Genomic DNA, 27,984 nt, shown 5'->3' with positions numbered 1-27,984 from the left:
CCCGCGGGTGCCTGGCCGACCCCCCCCCCCCCCCAAGGAAGGGCTGGGCAACAGCTTGAGTTATTTGTCCCCTTAACAAGACTTCAGTGCCTGCAAATGCAGGATTAGTAGAAATAGGTATCTTGACATTTAACAGACGCTTGCTCAGAGCTAAGCTGCGTCACAACCATTCACAATAAATTCTTTGCCACTCAAGCCAGCAGAGTATTACAGCAAAGCATCTTCCTCTTCATCCCAGCTTCCTGGCAATGCTTTGTGGCACCAAGCCAACCGAAACTGCCACAGGAGCAAGGAAGAAACAAATCAGTCTCTGGGCATATGGGAATGAGGCCGCCTCCTGCTCTGAGCATCTTGAGTTTAATAGGCCTCTGAACTTCTTCAGCGAAGGCTTCCCATTCTGTGACTCCCCAGCTCCTTCCGAGGAGCTCAAAAAGACACTGGGAAGGAATTGGGTTTGTTTACAGAGAAGGAAAATTACTTTGAAATGCAAAAAGTACAAGAGCTCTCTATGCACTGCTGTGTCAGGGTTGCTGTCCAGCACACTGACAGGGTAAAACCAATCCCTGCAGCCTGACAGCACCTAAGGAGAAGGCACAGAGCACCTGGGTTATCTGCTAAGCGTAGCCATTGTTCCAGTCACCTCCAGGACAGTCTCTGCTCCAACCCACTCATCTAACCCCAATCTGCAGGGGGCAAGGAGCATGAGCCAGCAGATGGTATTCAGAGTGAATCCACATGCAATGTGAGGAGGCTGCAGACCAGATCATCACCAGTTTGCAAAACTGCAAAGACATTCATTGCCATAACAGCTACTGGTGACAAAGAATTCTCCAGACAGTCCAGAGAGGTTACCTATGCCACAAAGGGCCTCGAAACATCAGCTCAAGACATGAAGGACAACAAATCCTTGGCTAGGTCAAAGGAATGTAAGACACAGAACAAGTACCACACTCTCCTGACACTTGCTGAGAAGCCCTTAGAGTGGAAGTGCTGAATAAGGAAGAGAACCTGTTCATTATTTTATAATAGACATTCTGGGAGACAAAGCTAAAGGAAAAGGGTGACTTAAGGGCAAGACTTAACGAACAGGCACTTGGAGATGATCATGGAGCAGCATAGTATGAGGCTAAGGTCATTTCACAACAGAATCTGCTTCCAAGAGGGCCAAAGTTGGCTCAGCTATTGGGACCTTCAAAGAAAAAGGGAAGAAGTTTGAATATAACAGGGCAAAGCAATGTAGTTACAAGATACACTGGAGGCACCAATGGGGATCTGAGTGCTTGGGCACTCCTCTAATAGAAAGAGGAAATGAAAGGTCCAGCTCTAAAGGAAACATGGAACACTGAATGCTACTGATGCGAAATGACACACCTATAGCCCTGGGTGCCAAACGCCCGCTTGCACAGCTCTGCTCAGCACTGCCTCAACCTGACCGGTCTCAAGCAAATACAGAAAAAACAGAAGTTCACCTTCTCAAGGTGAAGCACTACTGTTTTCAAGGCATCCCTCTCATTTGTGTACAGCAGCCCTCTCCCTGCACGCCTCCCCTGACCTGCCTGGCTGTTGGGCAGAGGCCAACAGTGGCAGCCTCATTCCACACAAGGCAGAAGCTACTGCTACAGACTGACATCCTGCCATGAACCCCAGCAACAGCCAGAGTCCCCAGCAAAGGCTCTGACCACTGCTGCACATTTAGCAAAGGACCAACATCTTTGGGAAGGGACAACAAAAATAAATCATGATTGCAAACCACAGGAACCTTCCCAGCCTGACCACTCGGCTATTGCTGCTGCCGCCCGAAGCTCCTCCTGGCACCTGCCGGACAGGAGTCTGTGATGCAGATGACAGCACAAGAAACTAGACAGCATTCCATTCATTTGGTACCAAAGTCAAACAGCAGCACACAGAGGAACAAGTGTCACTTTTCAGTTGATTGTTTGTTTGGTTGTTTTTTTTGTGGTTGGACTCAATGATCTCAGAGGTCCCTTCCAACCAAGAATATTCTGTGATTCTGTGACTACAGCAGCTACCTCAGGGGTGCAGAGGGCACTCTGCCTCCCCCAGAGTGAGACCTGCCCTGCAGGGAGAGCACAGGGCTGGGGTCTGCAGACCAGAGCAGCTAGAAATGAATCCCAGAGTCAGCTGTAAACTTCTCCCGGCAAGGAGTACAGCATGGTTAAGTCTCCAAAATTTTGTTCCTTAAAATAGGAAGAAACCATCTGTTAGAGTCAAGAAAACAAGCTTTGGTTATGGGAAAAACCTTAAGACAGAGAAGGCAGTGGAGTCTGCTGAGCATGTATTATTTTGGATGTCCAAGGAGACTGCGTGATGTGGGGGAGCAGCTATGGTTGAATCTCTGCTCTGAATCAATAATGCAGCAGCATCCTGACACAGCAGCAGAGAGGATGGAACTGCCTGAAGAGCCACTCCGCAGGTGACAGCAGCGGAGGTGCCATCCAGCTAGAGGACAGCAAGTCCTGCTTCGTCAATCCCAGGTGTGCTGATGCCAAATCTGAAGGTCCACCCCTGTCACAGCCGAGTTAACTCTGTCCATTTGAGCTCTTCTCCCCAGAGCTTCACATTCTCGACATCTGCCCACTTTACTGGCCACTGCAGAGTCTACTCAGCATAATCACAGTTTATAAAGAAGTCCTCCAGATGTTCAAGCAGGGAGTGACTCTCCCCTTAGAGTAAGATTGTTTCAGAGCTGCCAATACTGACACACAATGCTTCATCAGATATTAAGAAGGTGATTTGGGTATAAGGACCCTTTTGCAGAGATCATCTAGACACTCTACCATAAAAAGCAAATGCAAACCTGCACCCAACTCACATCTTCTGTCCAAACCAGAGAATCCCAGACTTCCGGGAGACTCCAGCAGTCAGGAGGAACACAGTACTTGTTAACAGCTAACTCTTAGCAGATGACCTCAAAGAAAGAGTCCAGAAGTGCCACCTTTTTACCTGAACCACACAATGATGAATTCTGAAATAGCCAACACCTACTTTATGATTACATGGCTTGAACACCAAGCAAATATGTTACAGACCTCTGAGTGAACCCTTTGTGCTGGGCTACCCTATTGCTCTTTCACTGCAGATGTAACAGCTACTTCCATCCGTTTAGCTATATTTTCTTCAGTCATGCTGAGGTCTTAAAGAAAATTCAACCAAAGGTGTTAGCAGCAGAAGTAAAAAAGGCAGATTTTTATACTGGGAAAAGGAAGAACAAGGGAGAAAACAAGACCTTGAATTCATTTGCACCTTCTTGATTACTGCAGGAGATGTCCCATTCTATAAACCCTTGAGAAGCAATACCATTTCATTAAGAGGAAGCATCAAATTTGAATCAAGGTAACACAAAGTTTCCTAAATTCTCAGTATGCCCCAGAGAGCCAAGAAGTATACAGTATGAGCTGGGAAAGCTGAGTTCGTATGTAACACATGCACCCCCGGATTGAAGTCAGTGCCGGTGGGATTATCCCTCAGAGCTGGTCATTCCACAGATCACCTGGGAGCCAGCAGACCTCCTGGCCAGTGGGCACAACAAAGGAGCAATCTTCAAGCAGTCCAAATGGCGTGTTCCTCAGCTTTACCAAGATTGAGCTGAGGTCCCAAATAAGGCAAAGCTTCTCTGCTGGCAGAGTGGGCTTGTTCAAAGAGAAGGCACTTGCTGCTGCAGCAGGCTCACAAGCAGAAAGCAGCCAAACTGCTGTCAGCTAACAGACAAAGACAGATGCCAAGGAGAAGGCGAGAAGTCTTTCTGGTCCAAAGCAATCATTTTTGTGTGCTGTATTTTTGCCTGAGAGTTCTGAACATTACTACACATGAGGGATGAGCAGAAGTTGCCGAGTCACTACCCAGCTCTCCGGCTGCGAGTTCTACACTACAGTGCAGAAGGTGCCTGTTCCTTTCCAATGGAGATCCCGAAAGCAACAGGCAGACCAAGGCAGCAGGCACATCCCAAATTGCCTGTACGCCAAAGGTCTGTATGTCAGCTCTCTGGAGTGAAGCAGCACTTGCCCAGTCTCAGCACAGATTCTGAAGGAAGCACAGGGAGAAAGCACACTCAGCAAGTTCCTCTCCAACACACTTGGTCAGTCCAGCCTTTTTTTGTGGGGAGAACTCCAATATGCCACAGATGTATTTGTTTATATTTGTTTATATTTATTTTGTTTATAAATGCACACAGGATATGTACATGAACTAGGACTTTTGCTACCCAGCCTTCCTAAATTCAATCCTGTAGAGCCAGACTGAAGGTCTATCCTAGTCCAGCACCTCTCTGCTCACAGTGCCAGAAGTGGCTGCGAATGAAGGGGTATGAGACCAGACAGCATGTGGTGACTCTTCCTCCAGGCAGCCCCCAAACTCCAGCGACCTGCAGCTCAGAACTACTCTGACCCTCATCTGTCTCATCCACGTTCTCCAGTCTCCCCTTGAACTCAGTTAAGCTCCAACACCCCCACGTACCACAGTGAAGAGTTTCACTCTGTGTGGAAAAATCAATTCTGTCTGCAGCTGCCTCTAACTCACTCCATTAAAAACCTCCTAGCTCCATCCTGGAACAGACACTGAACTGCAGATCCCCACCACCGCTCTCCAGCCACTATCACAAACATCTCTCCCAGACTGCAAATTTCTACCTTTTCCAGATCATGCCAAATGGTGATGGTCAGATCAGAGCCCAGCATTTTAGATATCAATTTGAGGCTGTTTCCCCTTGTCATTGAAATTTTCTCTTCTCTTTCCCAGCCATGACCACACAGATAAGCACAGGTTCCCAGGCAGATTGCTTCAGGGCTCCATCATTGATCTTTCCAACTATGGGTGCCAGCTGCACACTTTCAACTCCCCGAGTCTCTCTTAATTCATCTTTTCTTTGTGTGGATAGAAGTACAGTTGAAAGGCAAGAAAGAGAGGAGTATGTAATTGTCACAAGGAGGGAAGTTGGGCTGGTGGCTACAGAGACCGGAGACATGTCTGCTCTGAGACTAACCCCCAGCAGGAATCCCAAACACGCTAATTAACTGTGGGCTTGATGACAGACTGAGAAAACAAGCAAGAAAGAACTGACTGATTGCAGAGACCTGGGTTCCACGCAGGAAGGCTGCTGCATGGAGGTACACGTCTCGTAGGTTTGGTGCGTTGGGGCAGGCGGCACCACCAGCACTGTGCTGCAATATTTGGCGTATGACTGCCCAAAGCACCAAGTTCATTTCATCTCCCTACGGAGCTTATGGGAGATGGCTGAGATCTGCAGCAGCGGAAGCTCAGCTTTGGCTTTGGAGCAGTCTGCTCTGTTCCAGCATCTCTTCCCTTGAAGCAAGTTTGCTCCTTTTTAGTATTCGTTGCTAAGAGACCAAGGATTGTCCTAATTATATATGAAAAGCAACTGCCATCTCCAAATTGCCTACTTGACAGAAAGGGCCATATCAAGAAAAAACAGACTGAGAGAAAAATTCTCTCTTCTGGGCTCTGAAAATGCCTGATCCTGTTGCTTCACTACCCGAGAAGCTGTACTGTCTCTGCCCCTTCCACCTACGGCTCTGAGTGAGAAAGGTGGTCCATGCAGCACACCACACAGCTCAGCAAGCCACATGCACCCAGCAGGTGTTATGGTGCGAGGCAGACATGAACAGCCAGCCCCAGCGAGCTGCCCCTCTCAGAGGAATCCTTCCACTTATCTTAGATGCACTGAGACCTCAGTGCATCAGACTGTGCCAGAGGCTGAAACAGATCAGAGAAACAGCAGCAAGCTTTGATTTATAACATCTGGATTCAATACTGACATTGTCTACCTCTTCCCACCAGAGACATGACACACTGCAAAGACCTAACTGGCAGAACAGATGCCATGCAGTGCAGCCACACAAAAGCTCAGTTTCTACCCTCTTTTAACTTGGTCTCTCTAGAAACAATGCAACCACACAAGCACTTGCTTCCCCCAAATTTCCACAGCAAGTTCACTCTGCGTGTGACCCGCTGCGGCACCTCCTGCATCTTCTCTCTCCCCATACTCTTACACTTTGGCTCCTCCACTAATAACGGGACACCTCCAGCACCCACTGAGACCTGCACAGGGGTGTCGTGTCAGCAGGGCACCACATCAGTAGGAGCTCAGCACCTAACCCCAGGGAAGGGCTTACCCTGGCTAAAGGAAGGAGGCAACTAACAATTGCCAAAGATGGAGAGAGCACAGCTACAGCTACAGCCACACGAAGGGTACTGGCTCTGTGTGGAATGGCTACTGCCCAAGGCTCCAAAACCGCCAGTGCGACAGCCCACACAGCTTGCTGCAGCAGCAGCCTGGAGATTTAAGGGATGCGGTGAGGGAAATGCTTTCCTTTTTTAGAAGCAAAGCATACTTTGCATTCTCAAGCAGACAGTGGTCCCTGCTCAGCTACAAGAGCAGGGGACCAAGGCAGCTGCAGCGTGCAGTACCGTAAAGACACTCCAAGTCCTCCTGCCCTGAGATCAGCCAGCTCCTGAAGAGGCGCAGGTGGTAGGAGCACTGCTGGAGGTGATGGGCTAGAGCGGCATCCAGGCAGATGTTCCGGCCCGTGGCATAGTCAGAGGAAAAACGGCGCAGCAACTGGGCAACGTGGTGGTGCTCAAACGCATCTGGAGGAAAGGGGGCCACAAAGAGTGAGAGGAGCAGGGCAGCTGCAGCTGGGGACAGAGAAATTGTGGAGATGAGGGGATGGAGCTGCCGGCACCAGGGCTGCCAGGTGGGCAGGACCCACGCCACAGGCTGCAGCCCCATCCCTCCCGCAGCGAGCGGGTCGGGGATGCCCTTGGACCTTCACAGCCCCTGTCTCTGCCAGGTCACCCGCCCAGGCCAGCCTCTGCCAAAGGGGCAGTCCCTGGGCAGTGAAGCTCCACCTTTGTGAGTGAACACCTGGCAAGAGAATACATTTGAGGACACGTTCCAATCCCAGGCTCAGGTTTGGCTAGATAAGGTCAGGCCCACACTTGCCCTCCCCAAGCTGAGACAAGAAATCCAGACTGCTGAAAGAGCAGAGCCCTGTGCCCAAACGCAGCCAGACACCCCAGCACATGGGCGAGAGTGAAGGACACGGCATCAGACTGGAGGCTGTGAAAGGGACGCTGGGGACGGCAGGGTCCCACTGAGAACACAGCGCTCAGAGCGTGCAAGAACAGAGGGGGCACAGAAGTGCTGACCTCCCCACTACAGACTCTCAGAACAGCCCCGTGACATCTTCTGTGACATCCTTGCATGGCAGGCAAGATCCCAGCACGCAGGCACATCTTCTCCTCCATGTATTCAGCCTCGGGACTCATGTCACGCTCCCAAGACTCACAAGACCAGGGCATAAAGCACCCGGCCTGACGCTGTGCTTGGCCACTGCTCTGGCTCACGCATCCGATTTCGCCACACAGAGGTGGGTCTTCAGAAACAAAATGCAGACTCGGAGCTGTGAACAGCTTTAGCATCCTCAGGCAAGTGGCTGATGTGGCTAAACTTCCTTCCTGCAAAAACCAGTGCCAAGCTTAGACGAAACATGCCTAACTTCAAGCTCACACCTCCTAGACCTCTGTCTGTGTTTTCTTGATAAAGAAGCACTTTGTCATTAGAAATATTGATTGGTTCTTGGGAAAAACCTGATGCCCAGTTTCACTTTATTGCATTTGGGGCAGGGGCAGTTGCTTTACGGTGTGGCTTAGGACAGACTGGTGCTGGGGTTCTGCAGGCAAGATAGAACAACACATCCTGCTAACATACACCACGTGAGTTCAGATGGCATCCAGACACACAAACAAATTGAGCAGTTGGCCACTCTGGGAAAAACAAAACTGAGCAAGCACAGAAAACAGTTTCCCTTCAGAGCTTTGAAATAATAAAGCCACTTTTAGCTGCCCTTTCCCTTTCATCTTTCCCAAAACTTTGGTCTTCATAAGAGTCTTCTGACCTTCTTTCATCTTCCGGATCACGCAGAGCAGAATATCTTCATATTTACTATGCAACAAGATTGCAGAAGCAGCCTTGATCACATAAGACAGAAACACTTAACCTGGCATCCTTCAATGATCTGCTTTGGTTCTAACTTGTCTCAACAGCAGGAGCCATGAGGTAGGAGTGGTGCTGCGAGACAAACCTTTTCACAAGTTTCTGTGCAAGACTTGGAATAATAAACACTAGTTCAAGGCATCTGCTACAACAGAGCTATTGGTCTTTGACCTCTAAAGACTCACAGTTCAGGTGTCAGGTTAGTGGCAATATGAAGCAGACAGTGAGCAAACACAAGCAATGTCAGATGTCCTTTACCAAGCCTCTTCACAGCTACCAGGATGAGAGGAGTGAGGCAGGTTACACCACCTGGGGGGCACGGTGCCGAACCCTCCTACCTCAGGAAGGCAGCACTGTCCACCAACAGCTGATGACTGAATGTTCCGGAGAGACACCATTCCCAGGAATGCAGGAAAGGTGAGCCTGCTCCCACCAACACCACCATGCCTGGAATGAGCAGGGGACCATCCTAACAGACAAGGCTCAAATAGGAGGCCCTGCAGCCACGGGTACTCCTAAGAGGACTGTGCTGAGGAACAGCATGGCAGAGAGAACACTGTCAGCACAGCCTCCTCTCCCACCACAGACCACTCCAGGTGACACAGGGATAACCTCGGGTTATCCCTGTCTTGCTCCTGCAAATCTGCATTGTACAAACTGAGGACCTGAGCTGCTGATGCTCTTACAGAACATGGAGTGGATATCCCCCACCCCAAATCTGAAGGTATTCTCCCCCATGACCCCCACCCCCAATAAGGGAGCGTGAAAGAGGTCCCTAATGTTAGCAGTGGAATTAAAGGCTGCTTTAGGAGTCCGTTCACAGAGCCACTGCTCTTGCTTTTTCATCTGGGACACAAATGCCTTGGGGAACAGCAGAGGAACCACTGAGCAGTTACAGAGGATGAATGAACAAGTTAGTCACAAGGAGACAATGGGGGAAGGTGAAGCATGTTTGAACACCAGATACACAGACACAAAAAAAACCACAAGAAGGCTGAGAGGGAAATATGTGCAGAGAGAACTGAATGTGAGCACAGGGTTAGAAGTGTGAGGGAACGTCAAATCAAGGAAGCAAACGTACCATTAGTCGGATGCTTTGCAAACGACACAGAAAATCGTTTTACGGCTGGCATAGACAAGAGCTCTGAGGAAATAAAAACAGATCATCTCAGTTAACAGCCTGCTTCTAAGGATCCCCGACCTTCATATGCTGCAACTACCTTTTCAGATTCACCTTCATCCTGACCCCCACAACACGTGCTCCCATCAGTGCTGCTGCGGGTCCGACCAAACCCCTCAGCTTCCTCGCACTCTGTGGCTCCCCCTTCCCTGGAGCTGCCCCGCCGGGGCCTCCCCTCACGCTGCAAAGACTCAGCTGCAGTCAGAACCTCATTCCTCCCCACCCCGAGAGCGACCCAGGCTCAGCCCAGTGTGAGATACAGCCGGGCAACACTCACGGCCATAGGCACAGCACAGCTCTGGGATGTCACCCCTGCCCGGGGAAAACAACAACCCTTCTGCAAGGAACTGAAGAGCCCTGGCATAGGTAAGCACAGCTCAAAACATCCTCTTGATGCAAGCTAAACAGAGCTATTTTTAAGTTTGAAGCCAAATCAACTAACAAATGAGGTAACAAAGAGAAGATCCATGAAGACATTCTACAGTTCTATTGCTCAAAGCTTTTCAGCAGAGAAGAGGTTTTGGGGTGCACCCATCAGACGGGTCCTCGGGCTTCTCTTGGCCCTGTCCCAGGCCTGGCCAAGCTCTCCCATGGAAATCACACATCAGAAACACAGTGCAAGGAGAGACTCCAGGCATCTACTGGGTTGCAAAGAGATGACCTTTAAAAGACATGGATTAGTCTCCATGTGCATCAAAATGGAAAAAAAAAAAAAAGAGGATGAATGAACAAGTTAGTCACAAGGAGACAATGGGGGAAGGTGAAGCATGTTTGAACACCAGATACACAGACACAAAAAAAACCACAAGAAGGCTGAGAGGGAAATATGTGCAGAGAGAACTGAATGTGAGCACAGGGTTAGAAGTGTGAGGGAACGTCAAATCAAGGAAGCAAACGTACCATTAGTCGGATGCTTTGCAAACGACACAGAAAATCGTTTTACGGCTGGCATAGACAAGAGCTCTGAGGAAATAAAAACAGATCATCTCAGTTAACAGCCGGCTTCCAAGGATCCCCGACCTTCATATGCTGCAACTACCTTTTCAGATTCACCTTCATCCTGACCCCCACAACACGTGCTCCCATCAGTGCTGCTGCGGGTCCGACCAAACCCCTCAGCTTCCTCGCACTCTGTGGCTCCCCCTTCCCTGGAGCTGCCCCGCCGGGGCCTCCCCTCACGCTGCAAAGACTCAGCTGCAGTCAGAACCTCATTCCTCCCCACCCCGAGAGCGACCCAGGCTCAGCCCAGTGTGAGATACAGCCGGGCAACACTCACGGCCATAGGCACAGCACAGCTCTGGGATGTCACCCCTGCCCGGGGAAAACAACAACCCTTCTGCAAGGAACTGAAGAGCCCTGGCATAGGTAAGCACAGCTCAAAACATCCTCTTGATGCAAGCTAAACAGAGCTATTTTTAAGTTTGAAGCCAAATCAACTAACAAATGAGGTAACAAAGAGAAGATCCATGAAGACATTCTACAGTTCTATTGCTCAAAGCTTTTCAGCAGAGAAGAGGTTTTGGGGTGCACCCATCAGACGGGTCCTCGGGCTTCTCTTGGCCCTGTCCCAGGCCTGGCCAAGCTCTCCCATGGAAATCACACATCAGAAACACAGTGCAAGGAGAGACTCCAGGCATCTACTGGGTTGCAAAGAGATGACCTTTAAAAGACATGGATTAGTCTCCATGTGCATCAAAATGGAAAAAAAAAAAAAATTTGACAACTTCAGTTTATTCCCACTCTGGAAACTCCTCAGCCTAGATCAGAGCACATGTATGTAGTATTTGATGTAAGACCCCAGCCAATCATACCCTTTGCTGTTATTTAGGAACTTTTAGGAAATATTAGAAAATGTTTTTATTCCTCTTTCATGTTTCATGTGGCCGTTCTATCTAGTCTGTATACCTGCCCCACTATTGGTTGGGAGATACGCGTATCAATTTATGTTCCATACCTCCATTGTGTTTCTCTAGCTACATCCACTGACTTGGCCAATTAATATACTTAAACCAACTTGCTGCAATTTCCTGCAATTTCTACCAGCATAACAGCCTTAAAAATGGTTCTTCTTTCTCAAAGAATGGTTCTTCTCAACAAATAGAGTGTGGCAGTCTGCCCTATACATGCAACCCCTAAGAACATCCAAGTCCTAGAGCTGCAGCCAGCCAGCTGGTACCATCTCCATTCCACCCGATGTATCCCCCTGCCTTTACAGCATACATTTACATGGTGCTGCAACACGGCTTGCTGCACCCCTGGCTTCACACAAGGCAGCCTCAAATCACAGCCACCAGTGGACCTTCCCACAACCTGAGCCTGGGACACAACTTTCCACCAAAACCTTCCTTAGCCCTCCTCCAGCCCCAAGCAAAATAGACTTCAGAAATAAGGTCCATTTTAACTTCTCTTGAGCAATTCTCTGATGAAGTGCTATAAGCCATGCACCACACCTTGAAGCGTCACAGCCATGAAAAAATATCAGAGTTCATGCAAAGATGTGCTTCAGAATCTGAAGGTTTTAAAACATTATTAGCCTGATGACTGTGGAAAAGGCCTTGATACAAGCATATTCCAAGAGTCTGCTGTAGTTGCTGCGTCACTGTACTCGGTTCTAATGATGTTTGGTTTAAATGCCATCATTCAGCATTCATTGGTGCTCATTTAAGCAGGAACATGCAGATCAAGGGCTTATTTCACATTCCAAACTACCTTCCCCAGAAGCAAAATGCCCCTCTGACTCCTACTTGTTTTTGCAAGCCCCTGCTTCTTCCTCACAATTGCTCTTATTGCAGCAGGGTGCCAGTAGCACAGGGTGCCACAGCACCCTAGGAAACACACGAGAAGTAGTGTAACATGGAGATGAATAATTCTGTTATTCAAACACCAGCTAAATAAATCTGCCTTTTAAGTACTTGAGGGTACAGCTGCATCTCAGCATGCAGAGACCTTCTCACTGAATTGAGGCAGGACCCTCCTCTGGACCCCCAACACACATGGCCAGTTGCAGGCACACTCCTACTGACGGCCTGCAGGGAAAGGAGCCCAGCACCGGGGGAGCGGGCCCTCCTCTGTTCCCAGTTGGGTACACAGCAGGAGTCTTTGATGCTTCTCCCCGAGAACCAGAGCTGCCTTGGATCCACGCTGCCTGCAGGCTTAGGGGAGGAAAGCAGCCAGAGCCCTGGCTCACCTTTCCAGTGGCTCCCCTGGTCTTCACACCCCGTCCTGTGCCAAGACACCACCAGCCTGTTCTGGGACCTGTGAGCAGCCTGCGCTCGCTGCTGTGAGCGGCTCAAACTGGCACAGCAGGGTTTAAATCCTCCTGGTTCACCCTTCCTGCCTGTTGTGTGCCAGGGAGCTCCCTGAAGAGGGGAGAAGCAGCACAGATTTCTCCTACACAGTGAAAGCAGCAGAGCAAGGGAGTCTATGTAACAGTCTCAATGCAGCAGCATTCCTGAGGTTCCCACAGGTCAGAAAATTGCACAGCATCTTTCCACCCTGATTTGCTCGGCCATTTTCCTTGTCTCAAAACTGGACAGAAATCCAAATGAACCAACCTCCTGTTTTCCCCAAAGGCCCCAAATTACTGCCTTAATCATCTCCCCACCTTTTAATGCATCACTGTTAGTGTTCATTATGATCCTGCTAAGAAAGACACTCAGACTGTAAAAACTGAGCAAAATACCATTTTTTGGAACTAACACAAAAAGGAGAAAGAGAGAACAGATAATCTTACACCCATTCAGATGCTGAGAAGCCTGAGTTGTGCAACTTTAGATGGATTTCCAACCAGGACACAGCACACTGTGCAGATCCTCCCCATGGAGAGGTTTTTTCAATGCCGCTTGACTCAGCGTCCCAACAAATGGTACATTACTCAGCACTCAGAGAACCTGAGAGCCTCTCTCATTGGGGTCACAGTGGACACTGGCACTTGCGCATTACACCCCTGCAGCTCCTCTGGGATACCCCAGTCTTGCCCTGGGTTCCAACTTCCTTGAAAGTAGCGACACTCTCTGCTTCCCAAGGCACAACGGACCACACTGACTGCAGACCCATCTGCAGCCAGCAACACCCCTTCACCCCCCTGCATCGGGCATCACTTACACTACTGACCCAAACAGATTTTACCAGATTATCTTGCCCAACCTTACTCTAGTACCCATCTTACCCACGCCCAAGCACACCATTCTGCCTCTGGGATGGCTGTCTTCTGTAGGGTGAGGATTACTGTCTCCACAAAAGCTTCATTCAGCATCAGCAAGATCACCACAGTAAGCAAGGCGATGTGATGTGCTGGATTTCCACACCAGGACAAACCTATTTAATATCTAGACCAATAAATCCTCCTCCACAACAGCGAGTAGTATTAAAATGTCAGAGCAAAATCAGACCACAGCAATACCATATATCAGCATAAAACTCCTTGCACAATCTCAGCTCTTGTCTTGTCCTAGCAAGGATCACAGTTTCTTGGGATATGATAAAATGCATTACTGTAGATGCAAGGAATATACACATTCAGCTGTCACTCTTCTTGCAGTCTAAGGCTTTGTCTCAATAGCATCCTGAGACACCAAAGTCCACAAATTCACCACCTGCTGCACAGGAACACACATACCGTCTTTGTATGTCAGGCTGCTGGCAAACTTTTTGCCATGGCTGCGTGCGTAGTCCTGGAGGTTGGGGGCACTGGAGGAGCCTCCCAGCACAGTGGTGCTAAACAGGCCGGTGCATTGTGACCCTGGAAAGGCATGGAAGTTGTTAGTATTACATCTCCACCGCATGCAGCTACAGAAAAGCAGGGTTAGTCAAAGAATGAGGAATGAACTGCCCACTTCGCAGGTAGTCTCAGGAAAACACATGATGCCAGGGAGCGTGGGGAGGCAGTATTCCCAATTCTAAATTCAGTAGTGCCAAATGCACAGCAGGTAGCCCAAAACTCAGCACCAGTAAAGTTCCTGACTCTGTCCAGAGGTTTATTTCCATTTGGATTTCTTGCCCTGACCTAGGAAAAATGCCTCGACGCTCTCCAGTTAGCAAATGTACACAGTCATGTGAGAAAAGCCAGGATGCCAAATCACTGATGTTCATGAAGGGTTTAATTTCTCTGCTCTTCTGCCCTTTCTCCCTGGAAAGCTCCTTTTTCTGTAGGACACTGAGAAGAAGAAAGGACCGCCTGACCTGTTGATCAGCAAATGTGCATTAATCACTCTGTCAGGCAGCGAGGAAAGCAATGTCACCAGAGAGCTCTCTTTCACAAGGGGCTGCCCAGAAGATATTTCACATTCACTTGGTCATGTCTTGCTCCTCCAGAACAGGTCCACGAACCACCCTTGCACAGCACCCGCTGTGCACACACAAGGCACTTTGCTCTCCCTGTGGCGAGGAACATGGCACCAAGACAGCCTCATACAGAGGAGGGCAACCTAACACCGGTGGCTTTGGCAACTGCTGGTGTTTGCTTCTCAAAGGCAGTGTTCTGTAGAGTGCCTTGTACTTATGTGATATTTAAGGAACATTGGGCATTTGAAACAGGATTCTTTCAACTGAGGAAAGCAATTGTCAGCCAGACAAAACCTTACTATGGGCCAGATAAAGCCACTGATTAGCTATAAATTCTCTGCTAAACAGTCCTGATGCTGTATTCTGTACTGAGAATACCAAGGGCTAAAACCAACATTATTCCCACGCACAAAAGGCTTCCAGAAACAAGCAGGTTGATCTTGTTCTGCCTTCTCTGCCAAGGCAAAAAACCTGACGTGCTTTCTATTAGTATTTAACTGGAACAGCGCAACTGTTACTACTGTTAAAAAGATCCTGCCTATTGCAAGCAGCTCTTGATCCTAACATATAGCATCATAGCATGATTTGGGTTGGAAGGAACCTCTGGAGGCTTCTTTCCCAACGCCCCAGCAGGGCCAACTTGAACCAGCTTGCTAGGGTTTGTCCAGTCAAGTTCTGAATACTTCCAAGAAAGGAGATTTCACAACCTCTCTAGGTCCCTGCTCCAGTATCTGGCACATTCATGGTGAAAAACTTATTCCTCCAAGCTAACTGGCATTTCCCATGTGGCAACTTGTGTCTGTTGGTTCTCGTTCTATCACCACCTGCCTTGGAGGACAGTCCATCTCTGTCTTCCCTGTAATCTCCCATTTAGGTGGCTGACCAGCATCAAGTTCTCCACTCCCCACAGCTTCTGTCCTGAACAAAGCTCTTTTTTAGCCAGAGCTTCTTTGGAGAAAACACACAGATCCTGAGTTTTGAGCTATTTACATATAAGCTCAGACTGAGCTGATGGTATATGCTCCTGGGGGTGGTAAGGGATGACCGAAACCGTTCTCACATGCACTAAATTTAAGCTGTTCCACCACTGTGACAGTGCTGGTAGCTCTCCACAAGGCAGACTAGCACATACCTGTCTTTGGACAAGTCTTAGACAATTTCCCCCTAATACCTTAAATTGGAGCTCAGTGCTGATTCAGCATGAACTGGAATCTATCAGAATGCAAAGAAAATTTTGCAGCCAGGATGATGCTCCTGATCAACCTTCCATGGCTTAAAAACAATCAAAAACAATGAAAAAAATGCCAACAGACTCATTTACTGGCAGACAAAAATGGAACAGAAGATTTTTATGACTTTCTATCTTGAGCAACCTCGTGCCACTAACCATTAAACTAAGGACACCCCAGTGTTTCTGCTGCCCTACAGCAGACAGAGGCATTTTGTCAGCACCCTTAAGCCAGAGGAGAATTTACAAAGATGACCCTATAGACAACAGCAATTGTCTGCAGTGAACTCTAGGAGACCACCACAGCACACACACATTCTAAAGAACACAACGGTATACAAGCTATTTAGATTTAAGCTATAGCAACATTTGCTAGAAATTATTGTATGTGCTAGATCTCTTTTGTGTATTTGATTTTCAGATGTACATTCAATGTTGCAGATGTTTAAGAAATGGACATCCCTTATTTCCCCATGTGAGTCTCAGCACAAAGCTTCCTGCCCAATGGCAATACACACCTCTACTGCTCCAACAGCAGGGAGTGATTCGACCCCATTTTGAAGTGCTCTTGCAAGCAAAGAAAGGCGCTGAGGGTTCCCATGGCTTCTCAGGCTAGAAGTGTGCACACTAGTGCAGACAATCCACAAGGAAGCACTTGCTCCTGCCCAGGAAACATGGCAAACTCCAAAGCACCACTTTGCATACACAAAGCAAGCTGCAGCCTGCCCCTTTTCCAGACATTTCAAGGCATATTTTAAACTACAGTAAAGACACAACTCTGGCAGGTATGGCAGCAGGGTTATTATGGAAACTCTGTCCTGCTTCCCATTCCTGCATCCTAAGCATAGGAGGTTACACCTGAACAGTCCTTCTCCCAGAGGTAACAAGAGCCAGCCACTGACAAGGTGAGGCCATGGGAGACAGAAGAGCTCAGAAACAGCAGATAGTCTCTGAATGAACCCCCTCATAGCACAGCTGCTGAGACAAGCATTAAAGGCAAAGTTCAAGCTCCCATGAGTTCTATATTATATCTCACAGGGAAAGCACATTTCAGATCCTAAAGGAGGAAGAAACTACATTTCTACAAAACAAGCAGGAAAGGAATCGGAAAGATTCCTTTAAGAGTTTGACTTTTACAGGTAAAGAGGCATCATTCTTCTTAACAATTCTCAGGTTAAGAGAAATTTGCAGAAACACAGACATCCTAATAACCTGTGATTGTGAAATCTGGTGTCACACCATTTGTTGGTCTCTCCTGCTCAGCCATTCTGTGCCCACAGCTGCAAGACCCTATGGAGAAGAACGATGGCTGGACTGGGTCTGCAGCCAGAGATCTACTGCCACAGACCAGCTCTATCCATTCCTACTCAAAGTTTGGTCTCTGCAGAGCTTCTCAGCGGGGAGAGTGACCAGCACAGGCTTCCCAGTGAGGCACATCAGGCAAGCACCTGAAATCAAACCTGCTGGTATCACATTTCAAATGTTGCTGTCATGGAAAAGTAGTGCTGCGCGAGGGTCCAGTGGAGCGATAGTCTTCTCTACTGCCAAAACAGACATTCCTCAGACACCTGGGAAAGGCTGTAGTAAACAGGCTGTCAGTATCTGCTCTCCAGAGCATGTGCTTTCTGGTACTCAGACATCCAAACAGCAAAAATAGTTTCCAGGTAGCATTTGATGTAGTCGGTAATTTTCCAAGCAGATGCACTTCCTTGACTGTGTGCCATCTCAGAAATTCTCATATTGACTCACACAGATTCATGGAATAACCACAGGTTTCTTCCAGCCTAAGCAAGGCAGTCTATTACAGCTTACTTAATCCTGCAGGTGGTCTGTTAAAGCAGAAGTAGATGCACCACACGAAATAGCGCATCCAAAACCCGCTATGGCCACGGCTACTGTACCTTTATGAAAATAATATGCAACAGCCATTCCTTCTGAGATTTTTCCAGCTGGCTGGGAGGATAGCTGGCAGACTCCAGAGACACTTCCTAACCACTCTGGAGAAAATTCCCTTCACTTGGTAAGAAGCAGCAGCTCATTCAAAAGTGACAAAGAAATGATCAGGCCTTTCAGAAATCTCTTGGCTGCAGGATGTCCACATAACAGAGTATAGAACTGATAAGCCAGAACTGCTGCAAGTCTACGGCCAGGCCATAATGCAAAAATTATTTTTAAGAAAAAGAAAGTGGGCATAACTTAGGCATTTCCACCTCCTGGTGCTTATTAGTCATCTGCAAGATCTAGGTTTCACAGCTATCTTTAAACTTCATAACAGCAAAGACAGCTTTTCAGTTTCCAAATAGATCTTGCTTTAGCAAAAATATTTCAGGAAGAATTTCAACTATTAAGAAATAGGTTAGGTTATGATGGCAGGGAATGCTACTCTCAAGGACAGGCAGAGAACCCCAAATGCCCAAAACTATTCTCTCCTGCTGGCTACCAGTCAAAGAATGGCTAATCAGGGATTCCAGGTCAACTAGAGAGTTGTCAAACACCATTGCAGATGACAGATCTGTTCCATACAAGAGATCTTTATGAAGCAAAGGCAGAAATACAGTAGTGTCACATGAAGAGCAGCTTTGCATGTAAACCACTCTTTTGCAGAACAGAAAGCATGCTATTTCTCATGTAAAATCATCTCCTCCTCCTACGTTCAGAAATGGTATAACAAATGATAGCAACGTGGACCCAGAAGGCCAGCCTGCAAGTACGCGGCTTGCTCTGCTGCTCCAATACTACAAAGGATGAAAAGTGCATCTTCTGTAGCTAGAAGCTGAAGGAGAAGATCACACACAAAAGGAAATGCAATAAGATAGTCTCTACAGTGGTCTAAACAATAACACTACAAGAAGACATAATACACAGAGAGACACACAAGGAACTTAAGCCAGATGTGTATGTGGAGAGACAGAAGGATGCCCACAGAAACACAGAGGAACAGTCTGGTTACAGGTCAGGTACAGTACCTAAGCCACTCTGCTTCATCTCAGAAGATTGCCTGGAATAAGTGCTGAAGAGGCGATAACCTCCTGATTTGGAAGAGGATTCAGATAGCACCTGCAAAGACAGACAGTATAATCAGTGTCGTGCTCTGAGTTACCCACTGGTCTCAAAAAGCCTTTATACGTCAATTGAAGGTAAGGAAAAGTAGGTCTCTTCCTTAAAAATCACATTTTTCAAGAAGCACAAAGTACTCCTATGCTAAGATTGTGACGGTGCTTGCTCAATTTTAATTTCAAGTTTGTGTTGGGTTGTGGAACAGCGGAGATGAAGAGAGCTCAGATACTGAGCTTCTGGTCTCCCAAGAGCCTTGCTGGGATCACTGGGACATAGACTTCCTTCTTCAGCAGCAGGAAAGTATATCCCCTTTAACTTAGTATGTGCCTGTTACAAAGAGCCCCCAAGTGCTGCACGCAAAGATTACATCCTGAGTGACACTGAGATGTAAGGCAGCTAACAAATACCATGAGCCCTAACTCTCTGCTTTCACTGGCTCAGAAAACAGCAAAAATGCCTGTCAAACCCCTCCAAAAGAAACGGTAATTCTAGAGCACTTCAAAGGTGCCAGCCCCTGCTGACTGTGAAAGCTTATGACACGTAATGCCCCTGAAGGAGAGAAGAACAGTAAAATCCATCTTTGTTACTTCAGCAGATCAGCGAATGGGACAGTTCTAAACCCTGCCAGTTTAAACACTGTAATAAAGCCACCGGTCAGCAGGCACCTCTGGTTTGCATGAGGTCTTAGATGGGAGACAGGAATGGGAAATGTGGAGCTGAACTGTGAAAGGCAAAGGCTGGAGTCTAAGGGAAGGCAAAGATGCCTCCGTGTCCAGGTGGAGAGGTTGCAACAATCTCATAATTTGTTACACTGATGCCTCTACATTTGGGAGCATGTAACCCAAATATTTCTAGTGTTTCTCAAGCATTTCCTTACTTGCTCTTCCTTATCAATTCCTCTCACCAGGCCTCCCCCTGTCCTTCCTCCAGGAGGAGGTGTTTGGGAGGTCTGCCTTCCAAAAAGTCCCTCTTTAACTTCTGCAGATCCTTTCCCAGAATCAACTCAAACTCTGGCACACCAAAAGGAATGCCAGGAAACCAAGACCAAGTAAAAGACCTTCATTACAACAACCAAGGGCGGCCATGGCACTGTTACCTCCATGGACCCTGTCTTCCGATTCCTGATGAGCGGAGATCTGCGCTGAAGGCTGATGGGCTCGGAGGGCTGTGGAGACCTTTGCTGCGCACGGTCCGGTTCGTCGATGCCCTTCTCTTTGGAAAGGTCCTCCAGGCTGCCTTGGTCTGCTTTCTTGTCTTCGTTCTGCAGCAAGGACATATTGACCCCTGCAGACGCGTGGCCCTCACCAGCGCTGCCCGGCACCAACCCCAGCCTTGGCCCTGCCGGCCCCTGCAGCGCTCAGGGGGACACAGCGTTCCCAGAGCCCGCCCTGACAAACCCGGGACTTAGGGACATGGGTTAGAGATGGTCTATGGCAGTGTTGGGTTGATGGTTGGACTAGATGATCTGAGAGGTCCCTTCCAACCCAGGCAATTCTATGATTTAGGAGGGAAGGTAACCCGCTCACAGCCTGCGGGCGGGAGGGGAAGGCCAGGGGCCATTGTGTGGCCAGAGAGGGGCTCGTGGCAGACCCCAGCAGAGCCGCACGCTGCCCGATCCCCCATGGGCAGTGAGCTCACCTCCGCCGAGGCAGGACGGAAGCCAAAGCCCGTGGGCACGTTCCTGTCTTCCTCACAGCCCTTCACGCCAGGGCTGAAATGCAGCTCCACATGGAAACGCTCTTCTGAAGATGGGTCCTGCGAACATGAGGCACAGGGAATGAGTAAATAAATGAGGATGGGTCCTGCTGCCAGCCCGGCCGTCCCGCCATGCCAGCGCAGCACGCACCCCAAGCGCATCCTTTTGGAAGGGAAGCGGAAGCAACAAGAAACCACAAACATAATGGCTCTAGGTTTGTTTCATCCAAAAGGACAGCCCTTATTAGCACAAAGCTGAGGCATTCCAATTGTTATTTTGTGACAACAGCCACCAGAAGAGTAAAACAGAATGGACTGTATGTGTATATATACATATATATAAAAATATATATATACACACACATACATAAACCTAAAACACAGCCCCTTTCCATTCCACTCCTGTGGCAAAACCAGCACATGCTTGGCAGGGAGAGAATGGCTCCCTCCTGGGCCTTTAGTCATGTTGTTCCAAGATTTAAGTAATAATCTCTAATTTTTTATTTTTTTTTAAGGAAGCTAGAGTTTTTACAGTACCTGGCACTAATGATGTAAAATCAAAAGTTTTACCATCTCTACTCACTAACAGATTTGCACCACTCCTAAGAGCTCTATTCAGACTTTTCAGACTTTTTTTTTTTTTTTTTTGGTTCCTCCCTCTGCCTTTGACATTTCCAAGTGTTTGAAGAAGAACGTATTGAAAAAAAACATAAGAGTATGACTAAAAAAATCCTAGAAATTCACCACACTTCCCCTTTTCAACGAAGATTTACTGATAACAGGTATTTCTGGTATTGAAATAGAGTTTCACAGTAAAGGTTAAACTCTTTTGATTTTTTTTTTTTTTTTTTTGACGAACACCAGTAGGAAATACATCACTGGTACTACTGGAAGTCCACATCAGCTCTGTGAATACAAGATTCTAACTCCACAGTGACTGGAGGAAAGGGGCTGCTCCCCTCACCTACCGCCTCCTGAGGCACAGCACTGGGTCATCATCATCAGCTTCCACACGCCAGCTGTTTCTTAAATGATTCCTTATACTTCCTGAAGATATCATTATATAATTCCCTAACTATATCAGTAGATTTTTAAAATAGAAAAAGTTTATGAATGTGGAATTTCTGGATATTTTCCAGAAAGACATGGAAAAAACAGCTAAATATAATTGGTGGTTTTTTCCTTTTTTTTTCCTACTGTTTATTTATAGTTAATAGTAAAAAACAGCAAATTATTTTGTGTTAGGAAATGCTTTAAAATAGATGGCATTGATTACTTAAGCTCGGTGTTACTGCTCAGGGTGGCATTCTGCTCACATGTAACAAGGATTAAGCGTCCCACCTAAATATAAAAACTAGCAGTTGTGTTAATGATCCGTCCATCTTTATTCCCAAGCAGAGAGAGCCCAGGCTACAGACTTCCCGGCTGAACTCATCTCTTGGGACTCTGCCTTGCATCACAGCAGGAAGGATTTTATCCTACAGCTACATCCCTCACCTTGTTGTTGTCCTCGTAGAGCATGATAACAATCTGGGTCATGTAGTTCAGCTCTGAGATAGCACTCAAATAGTCCATGGCTCTCTTCCACTGCTCGTCTTTGTTCTCCTGATACATACACATAAACAGTCGCATGGAATAAGCAACAGCAGACACCTCGCAGCATTCAGTGACACGGGTCTGAGAGAGTTTGTCTCTCCACAAGATAACAACATTGTCAGGACAAAAAACACCTTGCTCAACTTGCACAAAGAGAGGTGACCTTGCAACGAGGGCAGGGTTCTCACAGTGAGGAGCGACTGCATCCAGGGACGCTGTAGCGACCCGCACCATCCACGCGCAGACCCGAGCACACCCAGCTGCACACCCTGCGCCATGCTGACGGAAGAAAAGCACAACCCACAGCAGGTTCCCAAACCGCCCTTCTCAAACAGCAGCTATAGAATGGGGTATTTTAGAGAAATCTCAAAAAAAGCACAAAGGATGAACTTGTGCTAAATAAGGGACCAGGTGAGGCTGCTTTTCCTGATGCTGAATGGAAAGCCCCCAGAGCCACGCTGGACCCTGGGGCGGCAGGAGGCAGGGCAGCCCAGCCATCACTGCTTCCCACCACCACTGGGCAACGGCCGTGGAGCCACGCTGCTGTGGGGCGCCCCACCACCCTGATGGACACGACATGAACCCTGCTGGTACAAATGAACCCAGATGCAGACTAATATCCCTCTGCTGGCAACACGGCATCTTCTGACAATTACCTTCTCACAGGTAATTAGCAATAGAACAAGAGGGAATGGATTCAAGCTGGACATTAGGAAAAAATTCTTCACAGGAAGAGCAGTCAGACACTGGAATAGGCTCCCCAGGGAGGTGGTTGAGTCACCATCCTTGGATGAGTTTAAGGGTCATTTAGATATGGTGTTTGGGGATATGGTGTAGGGGAGAACTTTGTAGGTAGGGTAGATGGTTGGACTCGATGATCCCAAGGGTCTTTTCCAACCTGAGTGATTCTATGATTCTGCAATTCAAGTCAGGGAATAAAGTCGCATCTCATTCAGTGAGCAATTCAGAGGTACTTGCATGACTGCTGCCTGCAGATCCAGTGAGCTTCCACAGACAGCAGAAATGATGCCTGCTCAATAAGCTCAAACTCTCAAGGCATTTCAGAACAATAAACTTAAAAATGGGAAGATAACTCAGAGAATATATCAAGAAGCATAAAGCAGAGCTTTTCTTGGGGTCTGCTTGGTAATTCCCTCAGGACCAAGTGAAGGTTGGATTGAGTGAGTTATTCCCCTAAAAATGTATCATCTGTCCCTCTGGTAGAGAGCACTCCCTATGCATTTGCAACCTGCAGTCCCTTCCTCTGTAAGCAAACTGATTGTCTTGATTTAGAATTCACAGAAAGTCACTAAACAACAGGGCCAAGACAAAGGACTGAAGGAAGAAGAGAGAAATTCCCTCCTCTCCATTGCCTCATACTGCTCTCCTCCTACACAGGTCAGCGCCTGACTCATCTGAGATCAGCAGGATGGCTCTTGGAGAAAACATGCCCCTGTACGAGCAAGGCAGGCGGTGTCAGGACTGAGGAAGAACAATCCTCCTACATGCCAGGAAGGCAGGACGCCGCAGCATGCAAACACAGCAGAGATGGAGCTGGCACATCGTTATTGGGGGAGCTGGCCGGAGGGGCAACCTACAAACATACACCGTCCACCCTGGAAAGGGCACTGGAAGGAAGCAGGGAGGCTTACTCTGTGAGCATTGCTGGGACACTTACATCCAGGAGCCCCCCGTAGCGGAAGATGCTGAGCAGAGAGTGCACATGGCTCTCACTGGTGAAGTAGAGCCGCGTCCGAACATGCCGACCTGGTGACAGAACTCCTCTTGAGTACCTAAACCAAAATCAGGCAAGGGTTACTCACAGCCTGCCAGTGAAGTGCCACCTATCATACAGCAGCATCTCTGCACGCTTAAGGCAGCGAGACAACCCCACATTAGGAACAGCCAAAGAGCAGCAGGAACAGAACAAACAGTGAGAGCATCGGGCACAGAAGCAGGAGGTTTGTGGTATCCTAATGGAGACACATGGTGGGGCAGAGGTGGCCTCATCATACGACCACTTGCCCCTTGTAGAGACAGGGACGAAGGCACCACCATCCAACCACAGTGGGTGTAAGCTCCTGTGGCACCGTGCTCCCGCTCAGCAGTCTCAATATGCCTTTCCATTTCCTTTCCAGTTCTAGAAGCACCAACATGCCCTCCTTTTGGCAGGTGTTCAGGGTGTGTTCAGAGCCTCCTCCCACACCAGGCAACCCTGGTGGCACGGTTCCCACACGCTGCTCTAAGCTGCCCTCCCCACCAGCAGCAGTGTGCAGCACAATCCTTACAGGGGATGGAGCTTGTTGACAGACTCATCTTCATGGGTTCTCTGCAGGTCCAACTGAATCTTTTTAATGAGAGGAAGACAAAAGCCAATAGCAATCTCCAGTTTCTCCTCCTTATTAATTCCATATTCCTGCAGGAACAAAACAATAGATATCCTTGAGCCCTGGTTCTTTGCCACATCCTCACACGAAAGGAGGCTGGACTTCAACAGTCCTGTCCACAAGCACTACAGTTCAGCAAGGACAGAAAGGGAAATGTCACTCACGCCTTTCTCTTATTTTTTCCCCACATGTTGCAGAGGGTAACAGAGGACAGAGACTCCTCCCAGAATCCCAGTCTGTCTAGACAGGACTGTCAGTATTTCTCCAACAGCTGAGAGGCACAAGTACCATCAAAGAACGTCCTCTCATGACACACTAACTTATACCCTGACCTGGCACAAGCATTAGTGCAACTACCACTATTTGCAAAGATAAAACTTGAAGAGCTATGCTGGAAATAGCCAAAATGTATCTCATCAGGGACACTGTGAAAAAGCTTACAAGACTCTACACGTGCAGTTGGACCATTTCTATGGGAAGCTCGCCCCATACAAATGAAGCATTTTTGCCAGAAGTAGGATAGAACCATGAATTCTATGCTACTAAGATCCACTGTGATCTCTGTGAACACAGAGATCCATTTCACGTGGCCCTCTCTCCCCCCTACATGTTCATGGGCATAAATTTTGTGAAAAGCAAGCCAACTTAACCGAAAAAGCTCTAGTTTGACAAGAATAACAAATTTGCCAGAACAGGCCTTCACTTTACCACACAAATCTCTCTTCCCCTATACAATCTTGCATGTGGAGAACGGGGCATTGCCATCGCTCACACACACAGCCCAACACTGTGCTATAATGCACCACGATGAACGTGGAAAAGCTGCTGCATCGGCTCTTCATTACTCTGACGCTGTCAGAATCCTCACCCAGGAGCAAGCCCTGCCACATCTTAAGTCATAAATGGTTTTGGCCTTACACAAACACTAAGAGAGGTATCTGAGAAATACCTGTAATACTCTGCCTTGAGAGTTAACGTGCAGGAGAACAGAGAGAAAACAGACAGGTGTCTGGAACTGACACCACAGACATTGTCACGCAGGCAGGACAGGCTCTACCTGGGGTATGATCACATCTGCCAGGGCTTTGGAGAGTTTGAAGAGCTCAGCTGTGCCTTCCAGTTTCAGTGCACAGTTGTGCTGAACATCGTACTTGATGCAGTCATATATATCGGGGATCTTGCTGATGTCATAGCGCCCGTTCTTCATGCGGAAATCTCGCTCCAGCTTACTCCAGCGCTGCAGCATCAGCTCTAAAGTCTCGCTGTGGTACAGCTGCAGGTCTAAACAGCAGAGAACACCAGACCACGTTCACATCCTGACCATGTCTGCCCACATTTCAACTGACCATGGTGACTGACTCCTCCCAGCACAGACGGGCTCTGACTGTCCTGTCACCCACAGGAATCCTGGACTGGAAAAGCCACTGGACCTGTTACATGGAGTTTTAACCTGTAGCAATAAGCTACTTCTGAAATACTTGAGAAAAGGGAAACTGCTTGCTTATGTCTGCCATAAATCACGTGAAATGTCCCACAGATACCTTTTCAAAACCTCTGCACTGTTATTAGGAAAGTTCTTAGAGATGAGCAAAGCGTGACTGAAAAATTTGTTGTTTATAGCCTTGAGCTCAGCTCCAAGAAATGCTTGAAAAAATGAGACATAACTCTCCAAGCTATACTGCTGCTGTGTACAGCCGCTCTAAACCCAAGATGCACATATAATTTCCTTTACATTACAGCTCTCATTAACAGTAGTTCAAAGCAGAATAGGAGCCTTCTACATCAATAGCACATACAGAATTTCACTTTACTAAAAACTTAAATCATAGTGGTGTTTGGGAGCTCTGAAGATGTAGCAATAAATGAATCTGCTCCAGACCCTTTCCAGTTCTGATACTCACCTGCAGATTTTGGGTCTTCCAGGCGTTTTTTTATCTGGGAGGTGAGATTCTCAATCAGGGTGAAGACCTGGTTACAGACCTCTACTGGGTTCTGGATAAATGTCATGGAGTTGAGCAGAGAAGCACTGCCTGTAGGTGCTAGCTGAGAGGAGATACCAGCAGAGATAAGTTAGTATCTTTACAAACTGGGAAAACAAAAAATCTGCCTCTTGCAGCTCTACCACTTTCTGATTAGGTACAAAAGCTGTGCTCCCAGCGAGGTGCAGTAACTTCCCTGTTCCTAGGGGCAGTCAGGTGGGCTTTAAAATCTGCCTCAGGACCAAACTCGAAGGGAGCAAACAACTGCTCCTGTCAGATTAGAATTCCCTCCACCTACAACATCCACTTGTCTCACTTCTGTGCTTGAGCAGAAGGGCTTCATAGAAGTTTTAAGCAGTTCTTTGAGCTGATAAATATATTCCTTAATGGGAATGGAATTCAGTCTGATAATCAGATCTCAGAGTCTGGGAGAAATAGTGTTTTGGGGACTTGTCAGAGAAGCAGCTATAGCTTTTACTGATTGCCATGCTAGATGCAGTCCATGCTCTCTGCTCTGCAATTATCAGACACTGATAGGACCACAAAAGGGTTTATATCCAAAAGATCTGCTCACACGAGCACAAAGCACGGATCTAGAATATGGCAAGGTGCACTCCCTGTCCACAGCAACTGGGATTGCTCTGGGGAGCACTTAGTAAACAATAAGAACTCTTCTTTTAGCACCCCATGAAAATAAAATGCACTGGAACTTCTAAAGGGTACCATTGTGATTCTTGAAGGGAACAGTGGAGTAACACTGAGGATTTTCACTTGCAGAAGGGCAGGGACTATTACCCCTCAAAACACTTCCCTTTCCCTTCCTAAATGCTATTTGTGCCCTGCAATTTTGACCAGAACTGATCTCAGACTAACCAAGCCACTGTTCACACAGCAGCAGGCTTCACGTCACACCCCTGAGCGATGCTGTCCCCGTTCCAGACAGAGGAAGCAATGAAGCCACCCAGGAGCTTTACCTTCTCATAATCCTCTTCACAGAACTCGGCATCCTTCTGCATGATTTCATGGAGCCGTGCCTTCACTCTGTGCTGGCAGCTGCTCAGGGAATCGCTGTCGCTGTCCAGGAGACCGTTCATGTTAGCACTTTTCACCATTTGCACCAGGATGGGGGTCAGCTCTCCTTCCAGGGCCAGCAGACCCTGAGGCAGCACAGAACAAGACTTCAGTTATGTGCAACCCAACCAACAAACATTTCTGGTAGTTTCATGGCCAGCTTTTTCAGCCCACTCGAGTGAAATCTCAACTGTCCTTGAAGAGCAGTTTTACAGCACCAGCACCTACAGTCTCCAGGGATTCTGGCATGATTCTAGAGAGATTCGAGGCAAAACCCAGCTCTGCCTGCAGCAGCCCCAGATTTGTCTAGGCAACTGTTGAGCAGTCAACTCAGCTAAACCGCCAACAGCAAAAGTCATCACACTATTCCCCTTGGCTCAGGCTTTAACTGCAGATTAACCTGTTTTCCCCCAGCCCCCATCCCAAACTGCACCAGAGACATTTTATTCCCCTTTTAAATCCAGCCCTCTGGCTGG

The 27,984-nt window shown here is 47.9% G+C and overlaps 1 protein-coding gene across 11 annotated transcripts in view; it reads right to left on the bottom strand.

The window, feature by feature from the left end:
- Positions 1-27,984, bottom strand: part of PPIP5K1 (diphosphoinositol pentakisphosphate kinase 1) — a 51,225-nt gene that overhangs the window by 4,310 nt on the left and 18,931 nt on the right. For 4 of the 11 annotated variants that reach the window (XM_014952737.1, XM_014952738.1, XM_014952736.1 and 1 more), the window contains 12 exons: positions 27,412-27,594; positions 26,360-26,501; positions 25,516-25,739; positions 24,360-24,487; positions 23,750-23,864; positions 21,973-22,080; positions 20,419-20,535; positions 19,877-20,041; positions 18,690-18,780; positions 13,831-13,953; positions 10,113-10,175; positions 6,445-6,624 (listed from right to left, as the gene is read on the bottom strand). In XM_014952737.1, the coding sequence (XP_014808223.1) occupies positions 6,445-6,624; positions 10,113-10,175; positions 13,831-13,953; positions 18,690-18,780; positions 19,877-20,041; positions 20,419-20,535; positions 21,973-22,080; positions 23,750-23,864; positions 24,360-24,487; positions 25,516-25,739; positions 26,360-26,501; positions 27,412-27,594 (1,639 nt within the window). Of the gene's footprint in view, positions 1-6,444; positions 6,625-9,113; positions 9,177-10,112; positions 10,176-13,830; positions 13,954-18,689; positions 18,781-19,876; positions 20,042-20,418; positions 20,536-21,972; positions 22,081-23,749; positions 23,865-24,359; positions 24,488-25,515; positions 25,740-26,359; positions 26,502-27,411; positions 27,595-27,984 lie in introns of all 11 variants that reach the window. The other 7 variants (XM_014952746.1, XM_014952741.1, XM_014952740.1 and 4 more) reach the window with 6 other exon arrangements.

This window comes from Calidris pugnax, unplaced genomic scaffold, assembly GCF_001431845.1.
Source record: "Calidris pugnax isolate Ruff unplaced genomic scaffold, ASM143184v1 scaffold187, whole genome shotgun sequence".
In the NCBI taxonomy this organism is placed as follows: domain Eukaryota; kingdom Metazoa; phylum Chordata; class Aves; order Charadriiformes; family Scolopacidae; genus Calidris; species Calidris pugnax.
Note: the sequence above shows the minus strand (reverse complement) of the source record. Positions and strands in the feature narration are given on the sequence as shown.